This window comes from Aphelocoma coerulescens, chromosome 1A (genome assembly GCF_041296385.1).
Source record: "Aphelocoma coerulescens isolate FSJ_1873_10779 chromosome 1A, UR_Acoe_1.0, whole genome shotgun sequence".
Lineage (NCBI taxonomy): Eukaryota > Metazoa > Chordata > Aves > Passeriformes > Corvidae > Aphelocoma > Aphelocoma coerulescens.
In genome coordinates, this window is record NC_091014.1 from 54,759,415 (window position 1) to 54,783,256 (window position 23,842).

Genomic DNA, 23,842 nt, shown 5'->3' on the forward strand with positions numbered 1-23,842 from the left:
TCAATGCTGGCAGGGGAACAACTTATACCTATGAGAAGTCAGAGAGAGGAAAAGATAGATTGGGTAAAAAAAAAAAAAATAGTGTGGGATAAAAGGACAGAAGAAATAGAGAGGATACAAGTCCATTAAGAGTTCTGTGCACACATGCATGCAGAGGTAGGAAATGAGGGAATGGGATAAAGGAACAGGGTGCTAATAGGAAAGCAGCAAGCAGAAAGGAGATATCCAGATTCCAAGCAGAATTTTTCAATAGCAATGAAAATCTCACTTCCAACATAATCTATGCCTTCTGTTACAGAGATCCCAGTGTAAAATGCTAGGGGATGCTTGCAACCTCAGTAAATGCTGATGGATACCACCACCACACTGCAGCCACGATCAATAAACCTCAAGTACTTCATAATGGAGCCTCAAAGCCTTTTCATGCAGACCTGTCAGTAAACTGGGGCAATATTACAAATGGACAACAAAGGATAATGCAAAGATTGCAGAAATGGAACAACACAGAGACAAGTGAATTTCTTGGAGGATGGAGTGGAAGGCAGAAAAGATGAAAGAGGAGGTAAGCTATTTAGACATAAATGATGGAGAACATCAATAGCCCACATCTGTTTTATGTGATGGAGGATTTGGGGATGGGAAAAAGGGAAAGTAGTAACAAAACCAGGGATTAATTTTTCTTTTCCTTTTTAAAGGAACAACCAGTAGTGACTCCATCACTGTATTTCACTACAGTCATCATCTCCAATTAAAGTCAGCCTACTCAGGCTAGTGAAGTCCCTTTCATGTTTTTATCAGAGAAACAATGTTATTTTATGTGCATATGGAAGACTCCTTTGATTTAGCTACAGGTTCTCTTTATTTTTATGTTATTTGCTTCCCTGGCTAGGTGTCTGGCAGATATGTCACAAAGTCCCAAACACATAATTTGTCCCAGGAAAGGTAAAAAAAGCTGCCTTCTAAGCAGGCACTACCTTGACATTAAAACAAAACTTGGAAAACTTTATTTTCAGCCAAAACAACCCTTGGAATGTCCAATGTTATAACCCAAATACAGATGTATTATTGATTATTCTGTTCTTCCCAAGCTTGCTCGCTGCTTTCCACACTCGGCACGTTCAGTGCTCCAGAATAAACAATCCAGAGTGCAACCAAGCAAAGTTTATAGACTAAAAAATATATGGATTGCTATTAATGGCATGCTTTCTGATGGCAGACTTCTTTCAAATGGGTTGGAAGGAGGGGAAAAGTTTCATGGTCACCTTTTTCAGCTCCCACCCAAATCCACTGACTTGCACTGCTTAAGGAAGACAGAAAATCAGTTCAAAGAATAAAAATAAGGGCATAGAAATAATTTAATAGTAGCCAAGGGAGAGCTTCATAGAAATATTTTTTAAATAAGAAAAAACAAATAACCTACAGCAGTGTGAAAGGCTTCAAAAATTAACAAAGAGAGGGGGGAAAAGAACAAAATTCTGACATACTAAGAAGAAAGCAGCTAAGAAATCAGCGACCAAGAGGACTTTCTTCGTGAGTCCAGTAACACAGCCAAACACAAGGGAAAGTGCGCACTGGAAGAAAGGAGAGCGGATCCGCTGCTGACCCGGGCAGGGAAAGAGCGCAGCTCCACTTCCACAGGGTCACAGAGGCCTCAAAACCCGCCTGTTCCCGACGTGCTGAGCCGGCTTCGAGGCCGGCTTTGAAGCTCGGAGGCTGCTGCAGCTCCCGCCCCCGCCCCAAGCCCTGAGGGGAGCGGGCGCCGAGCGCGAGGGCCGCGCGGGCCGGGGGAGGCCGAGCTCCCCGCGGGCGCATGCGCAGCGAGGCGCACGGAGCCAAGGCCCGTCCGCACGGACATCGCGTGCCGGGGGCTCGCAGGCAGGAAGTGGAGGCTTCTCCCCCAGCTTGTCTCTTCCCGCCTTGGTGCTACCGCAGCTCTTGGCCCGTAACTTCTATCATTTTCTGCCGTGCCCCCCGAGGGTCATTTCAGCCCCGTGGTACGGGACCCTGCGTTCTACCCAATAACAAGCCGCCTCCCGATGACGTCCTTAATTGCCAGGCAGAATTCCCCTTCGCGCCTCCCGCAGCGCCGCGGTGCTACCGGGAGGGGCGGGGCGTCGGATTTGATTGCCAGCACGCCTGGTGGGCGGGGAAAATCGAGAGAACCAATAACAGCTGCGGATGGCCTTGATGAGCAGGGCCCCCAGCCAATGGGGATGGGGGTGTGGACGCTCGGTTGCCAGGACCGCGCGGTTGCCAGGGCCGCAGCTCGGCGCTGTGGCGGCCCCCGGTGCCGCCGTCCGGGCCGGCCGCCTGCCCCGGGCCGGCGCGATGGTGAAGCTCGCTGCCAAGTGCCTGCTGGCAGGTGAGTCTGGCCCGCCCGCTCCCATCCACACCGCTGGCTACAGGGGCCTAGAGCGGATGCCGTGGGGTGGGGCGAGGCCGGCAGCGCAGGCGGCCCGGCTTCCCACAGCCCCTCGAGGAGGGGCCGCCCCGCCGGAGAAGAGGTAGGGAAAGAGGCGACGGGAGAGAAGTGAGGACCTCGGCTGCCTGGGGACGAGTCGAAGTCGTGTGTGTTATTACCACGGTGCCCGCCCCCGCCTACCACGTGCAACCGAGCTGTGCCCGGGAAGGGTGTGAGGTGTAGTTGGACCGGCTGAAATACAAGGACAGGCTCTGAAAGAGGAAAAAAAACCCAAACCCAAACCAAAAGGAGTATTTCTGCAGTGTGGAAAGGTGGCCGCAGGGATTGGGGAAACTGTGAAGGGAGCAGTGTAGGCAGCTAAGTCCTGTCTCATTTGTGAGTCTTGCTTTTTGCTGACGTGAAAAATTAATGTCAGAAATTAGGATGATTCTGAGACTATGATAGAAAGGTAAGAGTAGAAGCATGAAGCATGTGCACTTCACAGTGGCATCTTTTTCTCCAAGTACTTTGGAGGCTAACCTGGGAAAAAAGTGAGGTGAAGACACTGGTTTATTTAGTCAGGATGGATTATGGAGGTGTTGAAAGTAAGTACAGCTGGCTGTTAACACTGAGTGACGAAAACTTCTTATTTTTTTCCCCTTCCTCTACATTGAAGCTCTGTGCAGCTTCAGCTAAAAGCACAAATCCATAAAAGTTTTGTATGCAGTCAACTCCCAAGTTTAACTCTTCGCTCCAAATTCTTTCATCCAGAATAAAAAGTTTGCTTTTTTTAACCTCAGAAGCAGCTGGCCATCACCTCACGCAAAGCCAGATGTGGTCTTTGGCAAAGGTAAAAGAATTAATCTCCCTTGTGACTCTACTGCTGTGAGCATCAATATCTGGCCTGTCTTCTACACTTGAAATGTAAGCATAATTTCCAATTTGGAAGTTTCCTGCTCCCAATATACTGGCTTTGCTGAAGTCTTTCCAGTTTCATTGTTTAGCATTACCAAAGGCCAATTCCACAACCATTTTTAAATCACATGAGTTTTCTTCGGATGATCTGTTTATGTCCTTAATCCTGATTGGGTCTGGAGCTGCCTTTTCAATTCTGTTCACAGCACAAAGAACAGGAATGTCCTATCCCATAAGTCATTCTCTTGTGTGCTACAATAATATCCATGTATTATTAAAAATAATAAATTAATGAAGCAGACCAGGCAAAATAGATTCTCTGTTGCAGAAAAAAATACTGTAGTGAAAGGGACCTAAGATGTGAGTAACCACAACAACTAAAAGGGAACAAGAAAATGCTATTACATAGTTAGGAGCAAACCCATCAGAAATGGAACTGGGAACTCTTGTGGACCTAAGGAAATGGTTATGAAGAGCCAGTGACTCACAGAACTGGGAGCTACACCACAGTCAAAGAGAACAGGGGAAAAGGGCTTTTATTAGCAAAACAGAGACTATTAAATTGACAATAGAAGACGATTCCTGTGTATCTCAAGGGTAATTTACAGACACGAAGTAAAAGAATCTGTTGTCTGAGCCTGCTATGGAGACACTACACAAAGGTTTTCATTGTAGAGAGACAGCTGGCAGTAGCAGGCGTTTTAGAAAGACCCTACAGATTCTGGCAGGATAACAGAAATATGGATCGAATATGTACTGTACGATGCACTCCTGGCACATGAGACTAAACTAAAAAGGGCAAGGAAAGTTACTTTGAGGAAGTGTAGTGATGTGATGGACTAAAGATGGTGGCAAATACTAAGAAGAGGGAGAGACCACCTGGGGCTGTCAAGTAGAAGGAAGGCAACGCATTAGTTAAGAATTCGTGCTGGCTGATGCCTGCACAGTTTGGAGCAATGTGTGCCTCTCTATCTCATTTTACAAAGACAGATCTAATTGTCTATTGAAATACAGAATAGCTTCCACTCAGAACAGAGTGTTGTCTTCCGCACAAGCTTGAACTGATCAGAGAACAAACAAGCTGACTTACCAGATTTTTCTGTCTAAATATTATGAGCCCCACTGAGCTCAAAGTAAGCAAGTATGCTAAAAATGTTTAAACAAGAACTACATTTGGTTAATGCATCTAGGGGTAATTGTCACTATCCAAAACACCCTTCCTCCTCTGTAATAGTATGTGAGCAGAGAGCTTTACCAATTTCCTTCAAAACACCACTAGGAAGCTCTAATAGAGTCAAAAATATACCCCTTTCTTGGTTTATTTATTAATAACATAATGTAAAATACTTCCTTTCTGGCTTTATTTATTAACAACATAATGTAAAAACTTGTATTCCAGGCTTGGCTGTTATGAGTGTACCTTTAAGAGTAAAGATTGAACCACTGAGGTATTTAATTACTGGCTCCTGTCCTTTTAACTGTCCAGGCTAGTGAGACATTATGTGAAGAAGTTAGAAGCTCTTTGGAAGCATTAAGTCTTTGTTTAGAAAGGGTTATGATCTTTCTCATGAAGTAATATGGACATATGTGAGTTCTGCAGAGCCTGAGGGAATGGCCTGAAGTTGTGTCAGGGGAGGTTTAAGCTGGATATTAGAAAAAGGTTCTTCCCCCAGAGGGTGGTTGGGCACTGGAACAGCTCCCCAGGGAAGTGTTCACAGCACCAAGCCTGACAGAGTTCAAGAAGCATTTGGACAATACTCTTGGACACATGACTCTTGGGGGTGGTCCTGTGCAGGGCCAAGAGTTGGACCCGGTGATCCTTGTGGGTTCTTTCCAACCCAGTATGTTCTGTAATCCTGAGATTGCTTTGGATTTCACAGAGTTTTGTAAGAGCAGGCCAAAGCAGGCAGCTGTCAGGTTTGCCTGAAGTGTTGTGCAAGCCATATCAGAAAGCCTTGGCTCTAGAAGAGCAGAAACCAAAGCCCTTTGGTTTTCCTTCCATACAGGGATGAATCAGCAGGCTCTTCTCTCCAGCCATGTGCTTTCTCTCTGACGTTTGCTTCTGTTATGCCCAGGATGCAACTAATGAGCCACCAGCAGCATTGAGTCAGCAAGAGTTGCTCTCTTAGCAGGGTCAGCAAGAACAGTTCATTGAGGAATGTTACCAGCTTAAGCACCTTCATCTCAATATATAACAAGGATTTGAGTCTGGGGAAATGGGTAACCTGAGGAGAAGAAATAGCCTCCTAGGAAGCCCAGTGTCCCTTATCACACTGCGTTTTTTTCTACATGATAACATATCTGGGAAATTTTAATTCCTAGGTAAGGGCTGTGGCGTAGGCATGAATTTTAGAACAAACAGCAGTTCCACCCTGATCTGGCAGTCCTTTGCTGTTGTGCATAGGTCAGAAATCAGATGTCGGCACCAGTACGCATAATGGCAATATTAATTTCCTCATGTGGGTATTTTAGATTGTTTTGTGCTTCATGTGACAGCTACCTTGCCTGTATTCAGAGTTAGAGCATCCAAGTTCTTACAACATGTGATGGTAGCAGAACTGAGGAAAAATAAGATTGTTTAGTATGAAACAAATATTTTGTGGCTTTGGTTTTGCAGGAGATCCAGCTGTGGGTAAGAGTGCTTTAGCCCAGATGTTTCGCAGTGATGGGGCTCATTTTCAGAAGAACTACACATTGGTAAGCATATAACAGGCTCAGATGGCTATCTAACATTTTTCTAAAATGAATGGGAAAACTGAAGGCCTAGAACAAAATAAATATGATTTTGAGACATTTGGGGTAGGATCTTAGAGGATTTTCTTTCTTACACCCTGAAGAGAAAGCATTTAAGTTCTGTAAGTCTGCATTATGTAGGTGCTGGTGTTGAAACTTAAGGCAGAATAATTTAATTAATCTGGTGATTTTCCTGCTGAACCCATGTTTTCATAAGGTTTTGTAATGTTAGAGAGCTTCCCCCTTTAGGGAGTACTCTATGAAAAAGCATTGCTGAAGGAGAAAGCTTTTAATTCCAACTATTAAATGTGCATGTGGACAGTGTGCTTATCACTGTGCAAACACCAAGATGTGCTGCATAGCCCCAAGATAATTATAATCTACAGAAAGTGTTCCCAGATGAAGAGGATACAGTTTGCAGTCTTTCAGTGTAAGAATCAATGGTGATGACTAATCAGAAGCAGGATAAAAATAAAAGTAAATATAAGTAAAGTAAAAAAAGGAAAATATGAGTGTGGAGAAAAAAAAACCTAAAATCTGTTTATTCATTGAAATAAAGATGGAAACCAGAATTTAAGGATAGAAATAGAACAAACAAATGAGCTACAAAGCAGAATGAGATAAAAGGTGGAAGAAGCACAAATAATCTCAGTCCCATATGTTAACTCATCACATGGTTAGTGCAAAACGTTCTAAGGCGTGTGTTAGAGCAGCAGTGTGAGAGTGAACGTAGACCTGCAGACTTCAGCTAATACTCTGAGCTGTATATAAGCAAATCTCTTTGGTTCTCCTCCTTTTTTCCCCCAGCTGAGCAAATCTATGAGTCTTTGACATATTGGTGAGATTAGGTTACCAGAGCTAGGAGGAGTATTGCTGAGTTTCCAGCAGTCTGTGTTTGATGGAATTGTAATGATTCGCAAGAATTGCCTCAATCCAATGCACAGTTGGTATGCAGTTGGACAGGCTCTTAAAAACTCTCATGATCCTCATTTTCCTGATTCTTCTTGACAGACAACGGGCATAGAACTGTTGGTGAAGGCCATATCAGTTCCAGAGACAAGTGATAGTGTGGTGAGTTTTTCTGTGACATAAATTGGGTCAGAGACATTCAAAGCTCAAGCCCCACATGAGTTTCATTCTGGTAGAAGATCACTATGCATGTTCATAGGGCAATTAAGTTGCATTAGGGAAATGAGGCTGATCATGTATAATTGCTGATACTCCAGGGTTAGTTTAGTCTTAAAAATGTAATTTTTATATACTTGTATCCAACACAGCATTTTAAACCAAAGTTATAGCCAGCTTTGTTGAGATTCTGTTCTGTCCTTTAGGGCACTCCGGTTTAGTTCATGATTCTTGGAACTACAGAAGCTGAAGCTTATCTGTTATTTTTCCTTAATGCACTATACTCCCATTAATGGAATGTGTATCATTTTGTATAAATAGTAGAGGTTACTGTCCCACTCCACATATTCTGTTTCCAGTAGGGATGGAAACCGGACTTGGGGCCTTGGAAGTAACTCTTTTATTGGTTATACTTGAAAAATAGCTATTTATTTTATCATACTATCTGGAGTTTTCTCAGTGCAGGGAATTTGTCCCTTAGGGATGTGGCACTGCTGTACTGAATAAAAAGTTGGAGTTACAAGTTGCAGTATTTACTTTCAAAGCCTTTCCCTACGCTGCATTTTTCTTAGCAAGAGCCTTATTTCTGTTTCCGCTTTCAGGAATTCTTCATTTTTGACTCTGCAGGAAAAGATCTATTTTCTGAAATGCTGGAGAAACTGGTAAGTCTTATGTAACAGTCCTCTTCTTCCATAGAAGTGCTTTTGCTTTGAAGATCTGAGCTCCCCAGTCTGGCAGATGTAGCAAACTTTGTCTTTAGTGTAAATGGGAGCAATTACCTCAGTTGCCAACGCATCCTGTTCTACCTCTCTAAAACTTGTATAAGTACTAGAAGAAATACTCTCCAGGGAAAGGAAAGTAGATAGGCAGTTTTATTACAAAAGAAATAGGGAATTTTAACTGAAAATTTCTATGTACTGTTGTTTAAAGTTATTTTTATTTCTTAGAAAAACATCTGTTTTGCTCCAACTTCAACAGTGGGGGGATTTTTTTTCTGTTACAGTGATGTGTTTGACGCAACAGGACTCATTCTTGTCCTTCAGCATAATCCTGCCCTTGGGATTTTTCCTTCACATATTTGTGACCTTCCCTGTATGGTTTTTTACTGTGTTATCTCATTTTGAGAAGCAGAATCAGTTAATTGATGTGAGCTTTCATAAGATGGCTAAGTCAACCTAATGGTTCATTGTCTACAAGAGCAATTCTGCTTTTGCCCTTGCTCTAAATCTGGTTTGGAAGGGACTCTTCTAGAAGCTGGCTCAGCTTCTCAAAGTAGAAGAAAACCTCTCTACTTTTTTCCTAGAATTAATTTTGTGCTGATTCAGCATGAAAAATCAGCTTCCCTGGCGATCAGATGAGTGCCAGAGCTGATACAAGTAAAGGGGCAGGACTGTACAGACAGGACTAGGGAAGAAAGCAAGACCACCTCTCCCAATACCAGTGATTTAGCTGGGTCAACTGAAATGTGAAACCTCAGCCAGGGCATAGGATTCCTGGGTGTTAGGCTTTTTATTCTCATCTTAGCAGCTGCGTTTGCTGTGTTTACAGCCTGGCTGTTGACCACATCAGTTTCATTAGAGCTGACAGTGTTCCTTTCTTGCTGTGCAGTGGGAGCAACCCAACGTCCTGTGCCTTGTGTATGATGTCACTAATGAGCAATCCTTCGACAACTGTGACAAATGGTTGGAGAAGCTGAGGGCTCAAGCAGTTGGGGTGCACATCCCAGGTAAGAATGGGTGTGATTCTTATTATCTACTCCCCTCTTGTATGACAGCAGTTGTTTTTGCTCAGCTGTGGCATAGAGCATTTGTTTTAAGTCAGACATGGCTTCCTCCAGTTCCTTTGCTTTTATCACAAAGCAGGTAAGGCTTGAATATGTTTCCTTTTTTGGAATATTTTCTAGGTAGTTATAGGCTGTTCTCCACACCTCCAACTTTTTGAGCTACTTCTACAAGTGTTCCAGCATTTATGGCTTACAAGCAGCATTGATGAGCTGGGTTTTTTTCCTTTTGTTTCATGTCTTTTTTTCTGTAGGTGTCTTAGTGGGGAATAAAACAGACCTAGCTGATCGTCGAGTTGTGGAGCAGAAACAAGCACAGGAGTGGGCTGAGAAACATGGCCTGGAATATTGTGAGATGTCAGTGGTGAGTATCTGCTCCTTTCACCATCTGTGCAAGGGGATGTTTGTATCTTCTCTTTCAGGCCAACTGGGGACTCTCCTCCCCTTGTTTGTCATCCAACTCAGTTTTAATCCTTCTTTGGTGAAGCAGAGCAGAAAAAGTCAAATGTTTATTCCATCTGCCATTCACAACTTTCTTATTTCTTTACAGAAGGAAATGAAAAATTTTGAGGCCCCTTTCCACATCCTGGCAAAGTTATTCCACCAACTGTACAAAGAGAAAGTGGAAGCTTTTCACTCACTAGCCTGACTGGTATGATTTATTTATCCTCTAAGCTTCTTCTCGTACTGGGAATCCTGCTGGACTGAATACAGAGAGAAGAAAAAATATGAGCTATTTGCTACTTCATGGTCATCCTCTGGTAATTCAAAATAAACTAGAAATAAGCAAGTGGAAAGACACTCTTTGAAGTTGCTACCTCAGCATTCCTTTCATGTCCTCTAACTTGGTTCTCTGCTCACTGAAAGTCTGCTAGGTTGGAGGAGGCAGAGAGTGAAAGGGGAAGGCAGAATGGAAATTGCCAGCTCTTTGCTTTGATATCTTTTGTCTGAACAGACTTCCTGCTGCTACAAGCAAGGATTTAGAGGCTTGGAAAAGGAGAGAGGAAGCTGACAGGATGTTTTTTGACTTAAGCCAGCCTTGATACATATACTGCAGGGTAGGAGCCATTTCGCCCTACCCCTTGAAAAGCGTTTTCAGGAGGAGGCCTATGCCCTAAAATCAGCACCTGGAGACTGAGATGTGCGGAGACAGAGCTGGATTAGGTGTGTTTCCAGGACTGCCCAGAGTTGGAAGCCAGTTTTAACAGCGTTGCCCTTATCAGCTGTAGGATTGACATGCTGGTGACTAATACATGTTTCTAATTTCCAGAATCTGTTTCTTTCCTTCGGCGTGGCTCACTGTCCCTGCCTGGTGGGAGCTGTGTCGCGTCCAACCGCTGTCACTTGGTGACGCAGTGCCCTCTGCTGGTCCCAGGTCACAGGAGTTCTCCAGAGGCTGCCACCTCCCTTGAAGTGAGCAGGAAGGGCTTCCTGCAGGCACATCCAAATTGGCTTAACTGCAAAATGGAGTCAAATTGCAGCAATACATTTTCTATTCTAAAGATGACTCTAAAACTTATAACAAATTACCTTTTCTTCTTCATGTCTTTATCATCTTACATATTGTGTCATTTTTGTCAGCTGAATTTGGCAATACCATTCTGATTAGGTTCAGTTCTCAATCTCAAAATCAGAGTCCTCTTATTAAAGTCTCTCTGCTTGTCATTGAATATCAGATAAAAGACCACATTTCTGATGTTGCTAGTGGAAACAGACTAAGGAAATTAAAGACAGGCTGGCTAAGTTACTCTGACTCAGCTATGTCTGGCTAGAAGTTTCATATTAGAAAGGGTAAAAGCCTAGAGAGAGCTGCTTTTTCGTGTGGAGTACTGATGTTGCATGTAGGAGTCTGCTAATGCAGTATGCAAAAACATCTGTGGTAAGGTACTGCCTTGTAACTGAGCCTAACACCAAGAGTTTCAAAAATTTAACCGTACTCTTCCAGATTAGGGTGGGCTCCCTTGGGCAAGGGAAGCTGAGTTTTGTAGAGACTAAGCACTGAGTGATTTTTCAGGCAGTCTTTTCAGGAATCTGTGTTTCAAGACTTTTATACATGTGGTTTATAGTCATTGTTATGCCCAGTGCTGGGAAAAGTAGATTGAATTGAACGTAAGAAATATGGCTGCAGATGTTGTAGCAGAGCTTATTAAGCACTTCAAGAATCTGGAGAAGCACCGGGCTCATTTCACTGGCAACAGTGTGTTGATGCTGGGAACTCACTAGGGAGCATGAATACCAGTTAAAGAGGATGAGTAGCAGCTCAATCTACAAGAAATGAAAACAAGAGGTTCTTTTGCTAGAAGCCAACTCAAAAATGACAGAACCAGCTTTTTTGAATTGGATTGGCATTACTGGCATTTGTATCTTATATGGGTCTTCTTGTTAATCCTGGGTGTTTTCTTTTGACTTACATAGGTGCATAGACTTTTGCTTGCAAGTGCTGGTACCTCTGACTAGTAAGAATAAAAGCTATTTTGGATGCTGTGCTGATCTAGTTAAAGAACGAAAGAAGGTTTGTTTTCATTTGGTATCTCATTTCCCCCTGTTTCTATTGATGATGTGATCACAAAACAAGACACATATTTTTTCATATTGAAAATAACATACCAGAAGTGTATGTCACCTGTGACATGGTGTATCTAGGGGGGATGGATGCCTTGGGAATAGGTAATAAAATAAATTCTGTGCAATCTTTAACCAGGGAGTCCATCTTTCTGCACCAGAAGGACCTCCCATAACTTCAAATAAACACTCTGAATGCACAAGTAAGATGAAGATTGGTGAATGCTGTTTTATAAAATAAATGCAAAAGCTGGAGGAGCTCATTAAGGGAATGCTTGCAGTGGTGATTTGTGATTTATAGGGAAGCTGCTTTTGAGTAGTGAAGAAAAATGCTGCCCATGCAGGGAAAGATGTATTGCCTGAGAGAGGAAATGTATGATCTAATTAGCTAACAGTAGGGATTCACCCACTGCCCCTTCCCCTCTTCCACAGGCCATAACTACAATTAGAAAATGTCTAAAGCATGTTGTCCAGCTTGCTTTTTACAGGACTATTTCCAGCACTAATGTGGACACAGTTTAATGTCCTTCAAAATGGTGTGGTTGACAATAACAATCTCAACCTTCTCAAATGCATTTTAAAAGCATAATATATTGTCCTTCCTGGCTAATGTGCTATGTAGTACCAGCCTGATGCAAGTGGTGGTTGTTACTATTTTCCTGGCATAATTGTGCCCTTGGTTGTAGAAGGTAGTGAAGAGTGGGTAGAGAACAGGGGAGCCAAACATGGGAAGGTTGTGGGAAATAGTTTTGTCTCTGTGTGAAAGAGTTCGGGGTGGTGAGTAAGTGAGCTGGACCAGCAGGATGAGTAAGAGTCTGAAGGCATTATTAAGTTTCTCCTACCTGTTTACTAACTGGCAGTCACATCTGTAGGGTGAGGATGCATGTTTGCTTCTAATAGGCTTAGCTTCAGTCTGAATAACATGCTGTGGGGAACAGTGGGAGGAAGACAGAAAGCCTGTCTGCTGACCAGGAAGCTTGTTGTCTCCTTACAGCTCCACTGCTTTGTCCAGCTGTGCAGTGCTGCAGGTGCTCAGCATGAGTGTAACAACACAGAAAAGACCCAACTCAACCAGAACTGAAATTTCAGAAGAAGGGGAAGGAAACAAACAGGCCTTAAACTGTTTTTAATAGATATGTAGTCCTTTTTCCTATTTGCTTGTTTGATTAGACAAAACCATTTCTTTCCTCCTTGGAGTCCCTCCTTCTTACCGCTCCTTTGGTCCTCACGGGTCTGCACAGAGTCTCTGTTATATTTGTGCCCTGCTTTACTTAGGTTGATACATCACCAGCTGATTTTTTTTTAATCCTTCTAATTTCTGCATTATCTATTCCCAAGGCTGCAAGACATTTCTTCTTAGATTAATAGATGAAAGGAAACAAAAGTGGAATTTTTAGTCAAATTGTCTTGGAAGAAAAAGCCTTAAGAAGCTGTCTGACATTCTGAAATTTTACTGGAAATTCATTTGTGTAAAGTTGTCATATTAAAGATGCTTTAATGGTTCTGTTTTGTCTTGCCAGACATAGTCTATTGTGGAGTGAAGTTCAGGATGTAAAATTCCAGAAAGATCAGGTTTTATTGTGAGAGTTAATAGGAGTTTCAAAGCTGATCACACTGTGGTCTGTTAAGTCTTAACAATGGAGTGGTCACTGCTGTTCATAATGCAACATTAAATATACTGAAATGGGGCTGTCAAAACAGTTTCTTCTAGAGATTTGTTCATTTTAGAGACTTTAAAGTTAAGAAAGGACATCTTTTAAAAGACTGATCTGATAAATGACACCATTTGGACCAGGTTATTTCTGATATAACTTCAGTGACTTAAAGAGCTGGATTTAGTCTTTTATGCCAATTGACTCCCCTGGGTAAGCTTCATTTCTTTACCCACTATACATCTTGGACCGATCTGACCTGATAGCAAAAGACACATGATGTTGTTGAAAATGAAATACTGCCTTGGGGCAGAAGGATAAACTCTGTGGCCTCCTGAGGTCCTCCCAGCAATGCTTTCTATAATTCTGTTAGATTAAGTGAGGAAAGAAGTAGCATGGAAAGCACAAAACAGGCTAAGTCATAAACTAGCAATTAAACTGGGAGCTGGGCTGGGCTGCAGCAGAAAATGTACAATCTATCCCAATTAAGAGCTGTATCTCAAGAGAAACTGGGAGCCTGACGCAGGTGCTGACAGCAGGGAAAACACTGCATTTCTGTTCTGGAGGCAGCAACTGCTTTCTACTGGTGCTTATGCAGATCTGGGGGGGGTCCTTATGCAGCTCAAGGCTGTGCTCTGTTTTTAATAATTACCGTATCGATGATGTTCAGGTGGCAATTGCTCTCAGTTGTGGTCTCATCTGCCTGCACAAACTCAGCAGTGTGATGGCAGATTATTTGCTAATAGTAAAAAGACATCCCTATTATTGACACCTGCATGATGGGACCCCTCTCTCCCCATGCATTCTCAGTCCTTTTCCTATCTCATATCCTCTCCTTGATGGACAATATCCACCTCTGCTTGCTCTTAACAAATAAATTTTCCATCTTGCAGATGGTACTCTGTGGAACCTAGGGCTGAGGGACTTCTAGGACCTTCTGCAGCAAAGGTGGAGTCAGAGCAGGAGCTCTTCAAGGGCCACGTTGGCCTCCACAACATCTCTTTTGGCCTAGGGGCACATCATCTCTCTACTTCTCGTGTCCTATTTCCTCCTCCTGCTGTCATTTTGCCTGGAGAGCAATGTCTTCTGTGCCAGTTGCCCTTGGCTCTGTTGACCCGGAACAACAATGCTTGGGGGAGGGAGAAAGAAGAGAGCTACTCAGTCTCGAGTCTTTTCAGAGCCCTTTAGCTTTTGTGACTCCCTGTCGAAGTCACCTGAGAGATGGGGATGTTGCTCAGTCTAGGTGTAATTTCCTGGCTGGAGACCACCAGCTGAGTCCTGGCAGCCTCATCTCGCTTCTTCAGAGCTTGCTGCAGTGTAACTTTGTCAGACACTGGCTGTTCTCCTTCTAACTGGGAGTTTTGGTGGGGGTTTTGATAGATTTTTTTTTTTTTACTCCTTGGAGGTCTTTCTCTCATTTTTCTGTCATGTCTTCACATATTTCCTCCCCTAGAGCTGTTTGTCAAGAGAAGCTTAGAATTGCTTCCTTTCCTGGTCTCTGAGATTTAATCTGGCAATGTTTAAAAGGGAAATGTGGCAGACCCTACATGTCAAGCTGGGGTCAGGGATGGGGTCAGTTTGATGAGTTTCCCTCCAGCCAGATACACATCAGTTGGAGATATGTGGAGCCTGTAATCTTTCTGCACAAGTACTAGAAAAATAGACAATGTGAGGGCTGCAAGTTAGGGACTGTGAGGAAAAGGGTGTAAAGGCAGAAGCAACTGACTTCTGTGTCCCAAACAGGGGAAATGCAGGAGCAGTAGGGGAACAGGAATATGTAGGACATATGTAGGTCTATATTCCTTCATGAAGAGCCCAAAAGATTTGCTGAGGCAGGTTGGGAGGGTGGCATTTAGGGATGGGAAGACCTAAGGCTTTTCCTGTCTTTTAGAAATGCTGTATGGAAATGAAGTGGGAGGAAAAGTAATTTTTGCATGAGCTACTGAGGGAAAATGAGGATACAGGGCAGACTTTGCAGGTGGAAGGGCAGGTGGTAAGAATAAATAACTGAAAGAAGATTTTCAGGGCCAAGCTCTCAAGGCCAAGGGCAGACAGGGGGGTTCAGAGCCATGATGAGGAAGGTCACTGGTAGCCATCAGTTTAGGCTGAAGATGTAGGGCCTGCATTAGAACAAGGCAGGAAGAGTTAAAGTCTGTGTGACAGAGTTGACACTGGGATTTGAAAGGGCAGTAGCAAGAATCCAGAATGATAAACCTAGGAATAATGTAGGGAGATAAGAACAGCAAGCTGTGATGCTGTGAGCAGCAGTGGCTGGAGACAGCGCATCCAGGTGAGACCAGAAAAAATAGAGTAGCTATGCTAAGGGCACTATCAGACTATCAGGGTGGAAGAGTATGAAGAGATGTTGGAAATTCATATTTGAGTACAGCTCTTCTGAAGGAACTTCTGAGTGGAGGGAAATAGATATCTACAGTTGGTACCTGTACATCTTCATACACACATTTAAACCACAAATTAATTCCAGCACTATCTCCGCTATCTCTATTTCCTTTGCCAGAATGTGCCACGACCTTTCTGCTTAAACCTTTTTTTGGGGAGGGGGGATGGGGGGAGTGGGGAACAACGCATACACTTATGCCTAATTGTGATGCTGCATCATGAATACATTCAGGGAATGGAAAGAGAACCTGCACCTCACCCGACCAAGCAGAAATGCCTACTACAACTTGAGCAGCAATATCTCACAACAGAAATTTCATTATCAGTTCATACAGCAGAAGGAATGGAAGTAATATTTTCTGTGTTGGTTTGCCTTCCCTGCTTTTGATAATTCATTTTGATTCCTGCGAAGTGTTGCTCTCTCTAACAGTTTTGTGTGGCCATTGTGGGCCATATTTAGGACTTTGTTTCTGTGATGTTGGGTGGCTTCAGTTTGAGGATTGTAAAACTGGAAGTGTTGAGTTTCAGGTTACAGTTGAAGCATAAGGCATAAAATCAACTTGTAGGCGCAGCAGAACAGAGTGTCTAGGAAAGATGCCTTGCAGAGTTAAGATAATGCGTTTCAGTGCTTTTGTCAGCAGAGAGAGGCTGAAATTAATGTGAAAATGTTAGATGAGGAAGGAATGCTGGTGGGTTTGGAAAGGGTAACAAGTATGGGTTTCTTCTAACAGGTAAACGCAGAAGAAAGAATGCTGCAAGGCTCTGGATGGAGGTATCTGGGGAGGTAGTGGAGGAGGTAAAGGAGCATTCTTGGACAGTGTCACGGAACTGGATAAGAGCAGGAGGATGGTTCTGGTATGAGCAAAAGCAGAGTAATGCAAACCCTGCCCTCTGGTTTCTGTATCTTTTGATGTATGGGGCTATTTCACTTAAGCAGAATATATTGTTGCTCTCGATGGCCCTCACAGCTAAGATTGCCAGTAGGTTGGCTTTCCTTCTTCACTGAGATAGACGTGATCCCTGAATGCCATCTTGGTCCACAGCTATTTTGATACTTGATTCCTCTTCCCTGTCCATGCCTCTTGCCTTTTCCCTCCTGTCTCTGCACGTGGACGTGTTATATGTCCCCACAATTCTGCTGCACCTCCCCATGTATCAGCCCTCCCCATGACCTTAAGACTGCTTAGTTCCTCCCATGTACTTTGCTTTCCAGGACTGTAAGCTGTGGTCAGAAAAATAGCCACTGCTCATTCTATCCACTGCCACCCTCTCCTACCCCTCTCCTCTCCATCTGGTACTAGGGAAGAGCTTGTGCCCTGTTCAGCTGGCTAGTTCTGGCACAAAGCTGGACTGGTATAGGAGCGAGAGGGCTGTGCCCATGTCGGATGTATGTCTCTGTGCTCTGGTGAGGAGCGTCCGAGGCAGGCACCCTTTCCTCCTTTTATCAGACTGCGCTCATTTATTATACCATCTGTTTTCCCAGTGCTGGAGATGATGCTGGGGATATGTGACTTGGGGCACTCAGGCAGAAACTGGCCTGCACAAGGCCGGCCATGTGTTTGCCTCCTAGCAATGCAGCGGTCAGCAGCAAATTCTTTGCTGCTGCCTCCTCTCAGTATGGGAGAGAGCAAGTGTGGGCCTGGGTGTGTAGGAGGCACAAAGAGATGAAATGTGGCAGGGGGAGAAGGGGAGAGAGAGACACTGGGGTACATGTGTATCAGCTGGAGAGAACTGTGGGGAGGAGGGACAGACAGATGGGCAGAGTTTGGGAGAAGGAAGAAGAATGGATTGAAGAGAAGGAAAAACATAAGGAACTGTGCAGGGAGAGACAAAGAAACAGACTGGCTGGGGGGCAGCAAGAGAAAGGCTGTGAAGGAAGGAAAGACAGGCAGATTTGGCAGGGTTATGGTGTGGAAGTCAATGGATTGACTGTGGGAGAGAGATGTGTGCCAGCCAGGTACTACACTCATAGGTAAGCAGATAACTACAGAGGTGGAGATAAATTTAGTGTGTGTATGTTTATATAGGCCTGTGTAAGGGTGAGCTGAATGAATGAGAGTGAGGAAGAAGAGCTATAAGGAAAGGGGAGAGTAAAAGCAGAGCAACAAAAGAACAAGGCTAGATAGAGGTGAATCCTTGGAGTGCAAACAAGAGCTGGCGTCAGTGGGGAGGAAGGGATTTGTATGAAAAGAAGGGAGACTAACAGCACTCATATGTTTGGAGCTGAGGTTTTCTTACTGGAACCTGAGAGGACACAGGGCAGACATCAGAGCACAATTCCCCAGTACGAAACAGAAGCATTTTTATGCATGCAAGGGCTCACCGCCACTGCACAGAGAGACCCAGTGGACCCAGGAATGTAAATGCCACTATGCTAGTGCAGACTGTTTCCTGCCTGCTGAACTGCAATGTGTACTCGAGCGTTTGCAACCTGTGGACTGCCTATTTCAAGCGTACCTGCTTAACTATTAGAAGCTGTTTAAGATGGCAGCTCAGGTATTTATTTATCCCCCTTTCCCTTCCCTCTTGCCCTTTTCCTCACAGTGTACTCACAATAGAAAAGGAGACATTAAAAAATAGTACTCAGATTCACAGGCACCTTCTTATTTCTTCTGCCTTGTTTCATAGACACCACTTTGCTTTGCTGCCTAACTTGACCTCCCCCTCTTCCCTTTGACCATTTCTTTTCTCTTCTGTTCTTTCCTCTGCTATTTTATCTACTTCTTTCTCTCTTCAATTTTCTATAATTTAAAGTTTTTTATTGTCCCTGTAACTCCATTCCCCTTTCTCTATTGTGTTCTAGACTAGGAGCCTTGTTTCTTTCCTTCTGCTCCTTTTCTCTCTCCCCAATTCCTCCATCTCCTTCTGTCTGTGCCTGTCTGCCTGCTTTCTCTCACTCACTGTCTCTCTCTCTTGAACTGGGTTGTGAATTCTGTTGGCATCAGAGTGGGACAAACTGTAAAACCAAGGTTCCCGGAGGGCCGGGTTGTGATCATTTTATTTTTACAATGTCCTTGGATGTGTAAAGGTGTTTGTTTGAGGGGGAGGAGCAGTGCATGTGCTCCACACGGGAGAAGAGAGAGGAGTGCAGACCAGAACAAATGAAGCTTATAACCAATATAGGTCAGTTGCAGAGAAGAGTCCCAATGGTCTGTGAAATAGAGAAGTGTTTTGTCATTTCAGACTGGCTAGTGGAAAGATGGCAAATGAATAGTTTTATCTAACAGATGCAGGAAAAGTGTCCTGTCAGAGAATGCAGTAGTGGTGAGCATGGGAGGAGGACCAGCTCTGCACAGGGGATTGCTCATCTCCCAGCCACCCCCATAACCCAGGGAAAGAGCAGCCTTTCTCCTGTTCCGAGCTGCCTACGTCTGAGCATGTTCCCATGTCTCTGCTATGGACTGCAGAGCATGGCTGAGAGATGCTTCCCTGCATCCTCTGCCAGACTTGCTTGCCGTGTCAAAGAGGACAACAACCGAGCAAACAAATTAGAGAAGCACAAAGAAGAACCATAACCCTCCTTGGAGGATGGGCTGGAGTGCTTGGTGAGCCTCTGCTGGGGTAAGTGCTGCCAAAGAGATCCACACAGTGGCAGAAAGGCATCATCAAGGCCCTGAGCTTAGGCTGGTGGAGCTGTATGAGCCAAGCGCACTGCGGGAATTGTTTTGCTCTGCAGTAGGCTACTCACTTCCCATGATTTGCCACCATATGAGTAAACCCTGCTTTCTGATCATTCCCAGAAATTTTCAAAAGTGGTCAGTAGCTGCAGTGAATGACTGAAAGTGTCAGATACTGATGAACCCAGCATTTGGCCTTGGGAATTTTGATTTAATTTCTATTAAGAAATTTGTTGGTTTATGACATCAAAGCTATTCTGTTAAAATGACATTAAAACATCAAAACAGAAATCCAGATTTTTAAGGTGTTTGGAGCCCCTACATCTCTCTAAATTCGATGTGAGATGCTGACTGCTTAGCACAACTGAAAATCAGGACAGTTCCTCGGTGTCTAAACATGGAGTTAGAAGCCTAAACAGATGTATGTGTTTTGCTTACTTTTTTAAAGGAGGCCTTTATTCCCGAGGCAGAGAATACCACCTCTCAACAATTTCTATCCATGGAATACTCTTCTGTGCATCACCATAATGCTCCAGTCTAGCATCTGACTGGCTTAATCTGATGTGTTTAACCTACTTCCTCTATAGGAATTCACTTGGGGGATCCTGAACCATTACAATGGTAATGTGAAAATAAATCCTAGGAATTAATACAATACAAGAGCTCTGTGGTCGCAATAGATCAGCTGACTTGCTCTGAAACGGTGTCTCAGGTCCTCATGGGATGCCTCCCCAACTATGTGGGACTACAGAAGTAAATCTTTCTCACATTGAAATTGGTAGCCTGTTACTGGAATCAGTTGGATACTGTGATTCTGAATTCTCTTAGAATGCCAGCTCACTGAACTCCTGAATAGGTGCTGTGATATGTGCTTCTCTTGATTTGTCCCTCCGAAAATTCAGAGGGATGAAATAGCTTATCCTAGACACTAACCATTTCTCTTGCTTTTCTTGGGATGTTCCTTCAAGTATCCTTTTAACCCTGATATACCACTGAGTGTCAGAGAAGTTTAATGTCCAATATTCCTGCCCCAATACCCTAAGCTATCTGACCGAAGAAAAGCTCAGGGTATCCTAAAGATGAAAGTCTGCATAGCTGTCTTGCAGAAGGGTTGCCTGTGTCAGTACCACCAGACCTAGGAGAGCAAGTCTGTCCGTGGAGGAAGCCCCGGTGATACCTCTGTGGCTGCAGAGGTCTAGATGGCAAAAGCTCATATTAGGGCCTGATTGTGGCTTTAAATGATGACACTGAATAGATGCGGCTGCACAAGATCCTCTTGTCTGTCCCCATCTGTGCCCTTTACACTGAAAGGAAGACTGATATCAGAGAATATCGATCAGTGTCAACACAAACCATCCTCACTGTAGGCCTCACCTTTACCTCAGCATTTATCATTGCACTGATGCTTCCAAGAAGATTCTGAAAGCCTTTAGAAAAAAGTAAGGCCTCTCTTTTTTGACTTACTCTTTGCAATTCTCTGATTGCTATGTTTACATGGAAACAGGCTTTTTTTTTTTTTTCTTTAAGTACCAAACCACAGCCCATGTACATTTCCTCAGTGGAGTTTCATAAAACTGTTTGTCAAGAAATTATGACTGCTTTTAATTTGGAGTTTCTGAAGTTGACCAGGAGTCTCTTCCATGAGAGACAAATCAGGAGTGAGAGTCTAGTCTAGTTACAGTCAGTAGATAAAAGGACAAAGGCTTTACTGGGGGCAGCATAGTTACTGGTGCCCATATTCCAGGCACAATGGGCAGTGAGACCCATTGCCTCTCTGATCCATTCTGGAGACCTTTCCCTGTGCCTTAGACCCTAGAACAGATTCTGATTACAAAACCCGTGCCAAAAACTTTTCATCAACTTTTTGTTGCCTGGAATATGCTTTCAGGGTTGGATGTATCTAGATGTCTGTGCCTGGCTTTGGATATGAATGGGAACTAAAAATAGGATTTCCATGAAGGATCTGGGGATACAGCAAAGGAGAAACAATGGGTGTGTGCTTGGGAATAAGTGGGTCTAAAGCTGGATTTCTATGTGCATGGTTAACACAGGGGTGAGGGAGTGTAGAGGCATGTATTTTATTTATATGCAAGATAGTCCAACATGAAGGTAGCCTGGGATTATAGATTAAGTGTAGAAAAATAGAGAAATGTGTGTTCTGGAGAGGATAAGTATGAGGCACAGCATCTGAGTGGGGAAGAGCGTCTTTAGTTTAGCATACTTATGTAAATACATAGGGATAGACGTGCTGGTGGGAGGGGGAATGTTCTCACAACTTATTTTCTCTGCTAGTCGGATTCGCTAAGTTTGTGTGTATCTATATATACACATATGCATATATCCTCACTGAGGGCGCTTTACCAAATACTAGAATTCCAGCTAGAATGACTTGTTAGCAGCCTGCCCTCTGTTAGAGCTAATGGGTTGCAGGTATTGATTTTTTTTCTATTTCTATTGATTAGGAGGCTGCTGTACATACAAACCTTTGCATAGCATGGAAAGAGAAAGGGAGGCAAAACAGTTCACATCCCAGCAACTCATCATGGCGGAAAATTCATCCTGGGAGTCTCAGTCTTCTCCAACTATCTCTTCCAAGTAGAGAAGGAAGTCATTCCTTTTTTGCAGAAATCAACCACCAGGGCTCATGAGAGGACACTTTTTGTTTCCCAACCATCTTCAAATATATAATTCAATGGAAGAAAAGGTTGTGTGAGAAAAAGGAGTCTCACATGGAAAGCACAGGAGTGGTAGCTTCAAGACTCAATCTGAAACAGTTATCTTGGGTACCCGTGAGCACCCAATTCATTCGTAACAGCACCCAGATCCCACTAAAATCAGTGCAACTCTTTCATTTTGGTGTGCTTTGTGATTATGTTCTGGATTTTTCAGTGCCTTAGTGCCTCCACAAACTAATGAACATGTTACTTTGTAAGACTGTTATGAGGCTAAATGAACCATTGGTACAACATTTAGCTTGGAAGAGGACATAAGTGAGAAACGGAGGGACTTCTGTATGACAGCATTAGAACCTCATACTTGGAACCTCATACTGGTGTCCATCTTGTGATAGATAGGAGTCCGCTCCTGTCTATCACAAGAATTTTTTAATGCACTCTCAGGGCAGTACCCCCACCCATTTTGCATGGCAATCTGCTCATTTTAATTGATAGACCTCTATATCCTGTATCTCCCTTCTTTCTTACTTTCTGGTCACAGTGGTACACTAGAGATGACTTTGCTGTAGTATTGAATGTCTGATGTTTAAACTGTGTTGTTGATCTTCAAGTTATATGAACCTGAAGATAAGAAGAGAGGACCAGTGAGGCTTTTTCCATCACTATTTATCTCCCGATGTCTATCATCTCCATCTCTAGCTCCTTCACCTGAGATTCTCTGGCAAAACCCACAAATCTTCTTTCCATGGCTTGCTAGTTTATTGAACTGGTCTAAGAAAACCGACAGCATGCACATATGATGTGAATAATGTTTCTTAAGTGCTTTGGGACCCTCAGCTTGGGATGTCAGTGATGACTGCTCTGATCACCCCATCTGCTTTTCTAACAATACAGATATTTGACTTTTTTCTTCTCTGGTGAAATATCTTACATTTTCATTCTTTTTATATACCATATCTCTTCTCTGCCCCACTGGCTTCCAGTTCTATGATCATCACCCTAACCCTAGTTTGTTTTTCCTAAGATCTCCTCTGCTGGTGCATTTCCCTATTAACACCTCTGCTCTGCCTGCAAATACAGCTGCATCAACTCTATCTCTTTTACATCTCATTACAGCAGCTCCTTCTGAGCTGGCCTCCCCAGGATGAAGATTCCTAGATCAAATTTTTATACACTATCACTGTTTGATTTTATCCTATGTGCCAAAGAGCTCCACTGCAGCACTCAATCCACAAACACTATTCAGTCTCATTACCATCCCATGGAGTTGCTTCCGACTTTGTGCCCTTCATCTCGCTTCCTGCATCTTTCTCATGCCCCTTTCATTCCTACAGCACTGCCCCTTCTCTCCACAAATAGCAGCACTCTTGGTTTGCCATTGGAAGCAGACTTCCTGTGGCTCCCTGTCTCATCAGCTTCTCATTTCAAGTAATTTAAAATGTAATTTAAAATCTCTCTATTTCCTCCAGACTATTAATTTCTCTCTCCTTACTTTTCTATAGATGTCATTCTGTGTTGCGTTATTCAGAAGATGCGACTGTTGTAAAAATCTGCCACAGTGTTTTTATTCTGTATTCTTGTTTTGTATTACCATTTTTAATGATTCTTTGTAGGAAAGACGAAATCTCAGCACAGCATCTAACCACAGCACAAGCAGTCACACAGGACAGTCTGGCATTTGCATTGCCTTTGTTCCATTCTTCTCCTATGGCATTTAGATCTGTAGAGGGATTCTTGTGGATGGTCTAAGAGTATATAAGTAGGGTAGCAGGAAGAGAATTATTTCTGGAAATTGGGAAGTGTGAGGCAGGAAGCCGTGTTTAGTTCTGATCCTGAGATGTACTGAGTTCTCATAGGTCTCACTCCTTTTGCCATCCTGCAAACCTGGCCTTCTTATACTGGCAGTTTCTTTGGGGAGAACATGCCCTTCTCTTGTTGTTGTAATACACTATTTGAGGGTACAGAGTAACTGAGGAGCCAAC

The 23,842-nt window shown here is 43.5% G+C and overlaps 1 protein-coding gene across 2 annotated transcripts; it reads left to right on the top strand.

Annotated features, from left to right (window-relative positions):
• Positions 1-2,222: 2,222 nt before the first annotated feature.
• IFT27 (intraflagellar transport 27) lies at positions 2,223-13,164 on the top strand. 2 transcript variants are annotated; one of them, XM_069002893.1, is made up of 8 exons: positions 2,223-2,362; positions 5,934-6,013; positions 7,061-7,120; positions 7,777-7,836; positions 8,783-8,900; positions 9,209-9,318; positions 9,505-9,606; positions 10,225-13,164. In XM_069002893.1, the coding sequence occupies exons 1-7, from the start codon at positions 2,329-2,331 to the stop codon at positions 9,601-9,603; spliced, it is 561 nt and encodes a 186-aa protein (XP_068858994.1). In that variant the 5' UTR covers positions 2,223-2,328; the 3' UTR covers positions 9,604-9,606; positions 10,225-13,164. The 2 variants fall into 2 exon arrangements, with proteins under 2 accessions (XP_068858994.1, XP_068858993.1); XM_069002892.1 differs by lacking the exon at positions 10,225-13,164 and having other exon boundaries at positions 9,505-9,755.
• The last annotated feature ends 10,678 nt before the right edge of the window (positions 13,165-23,842 follow it).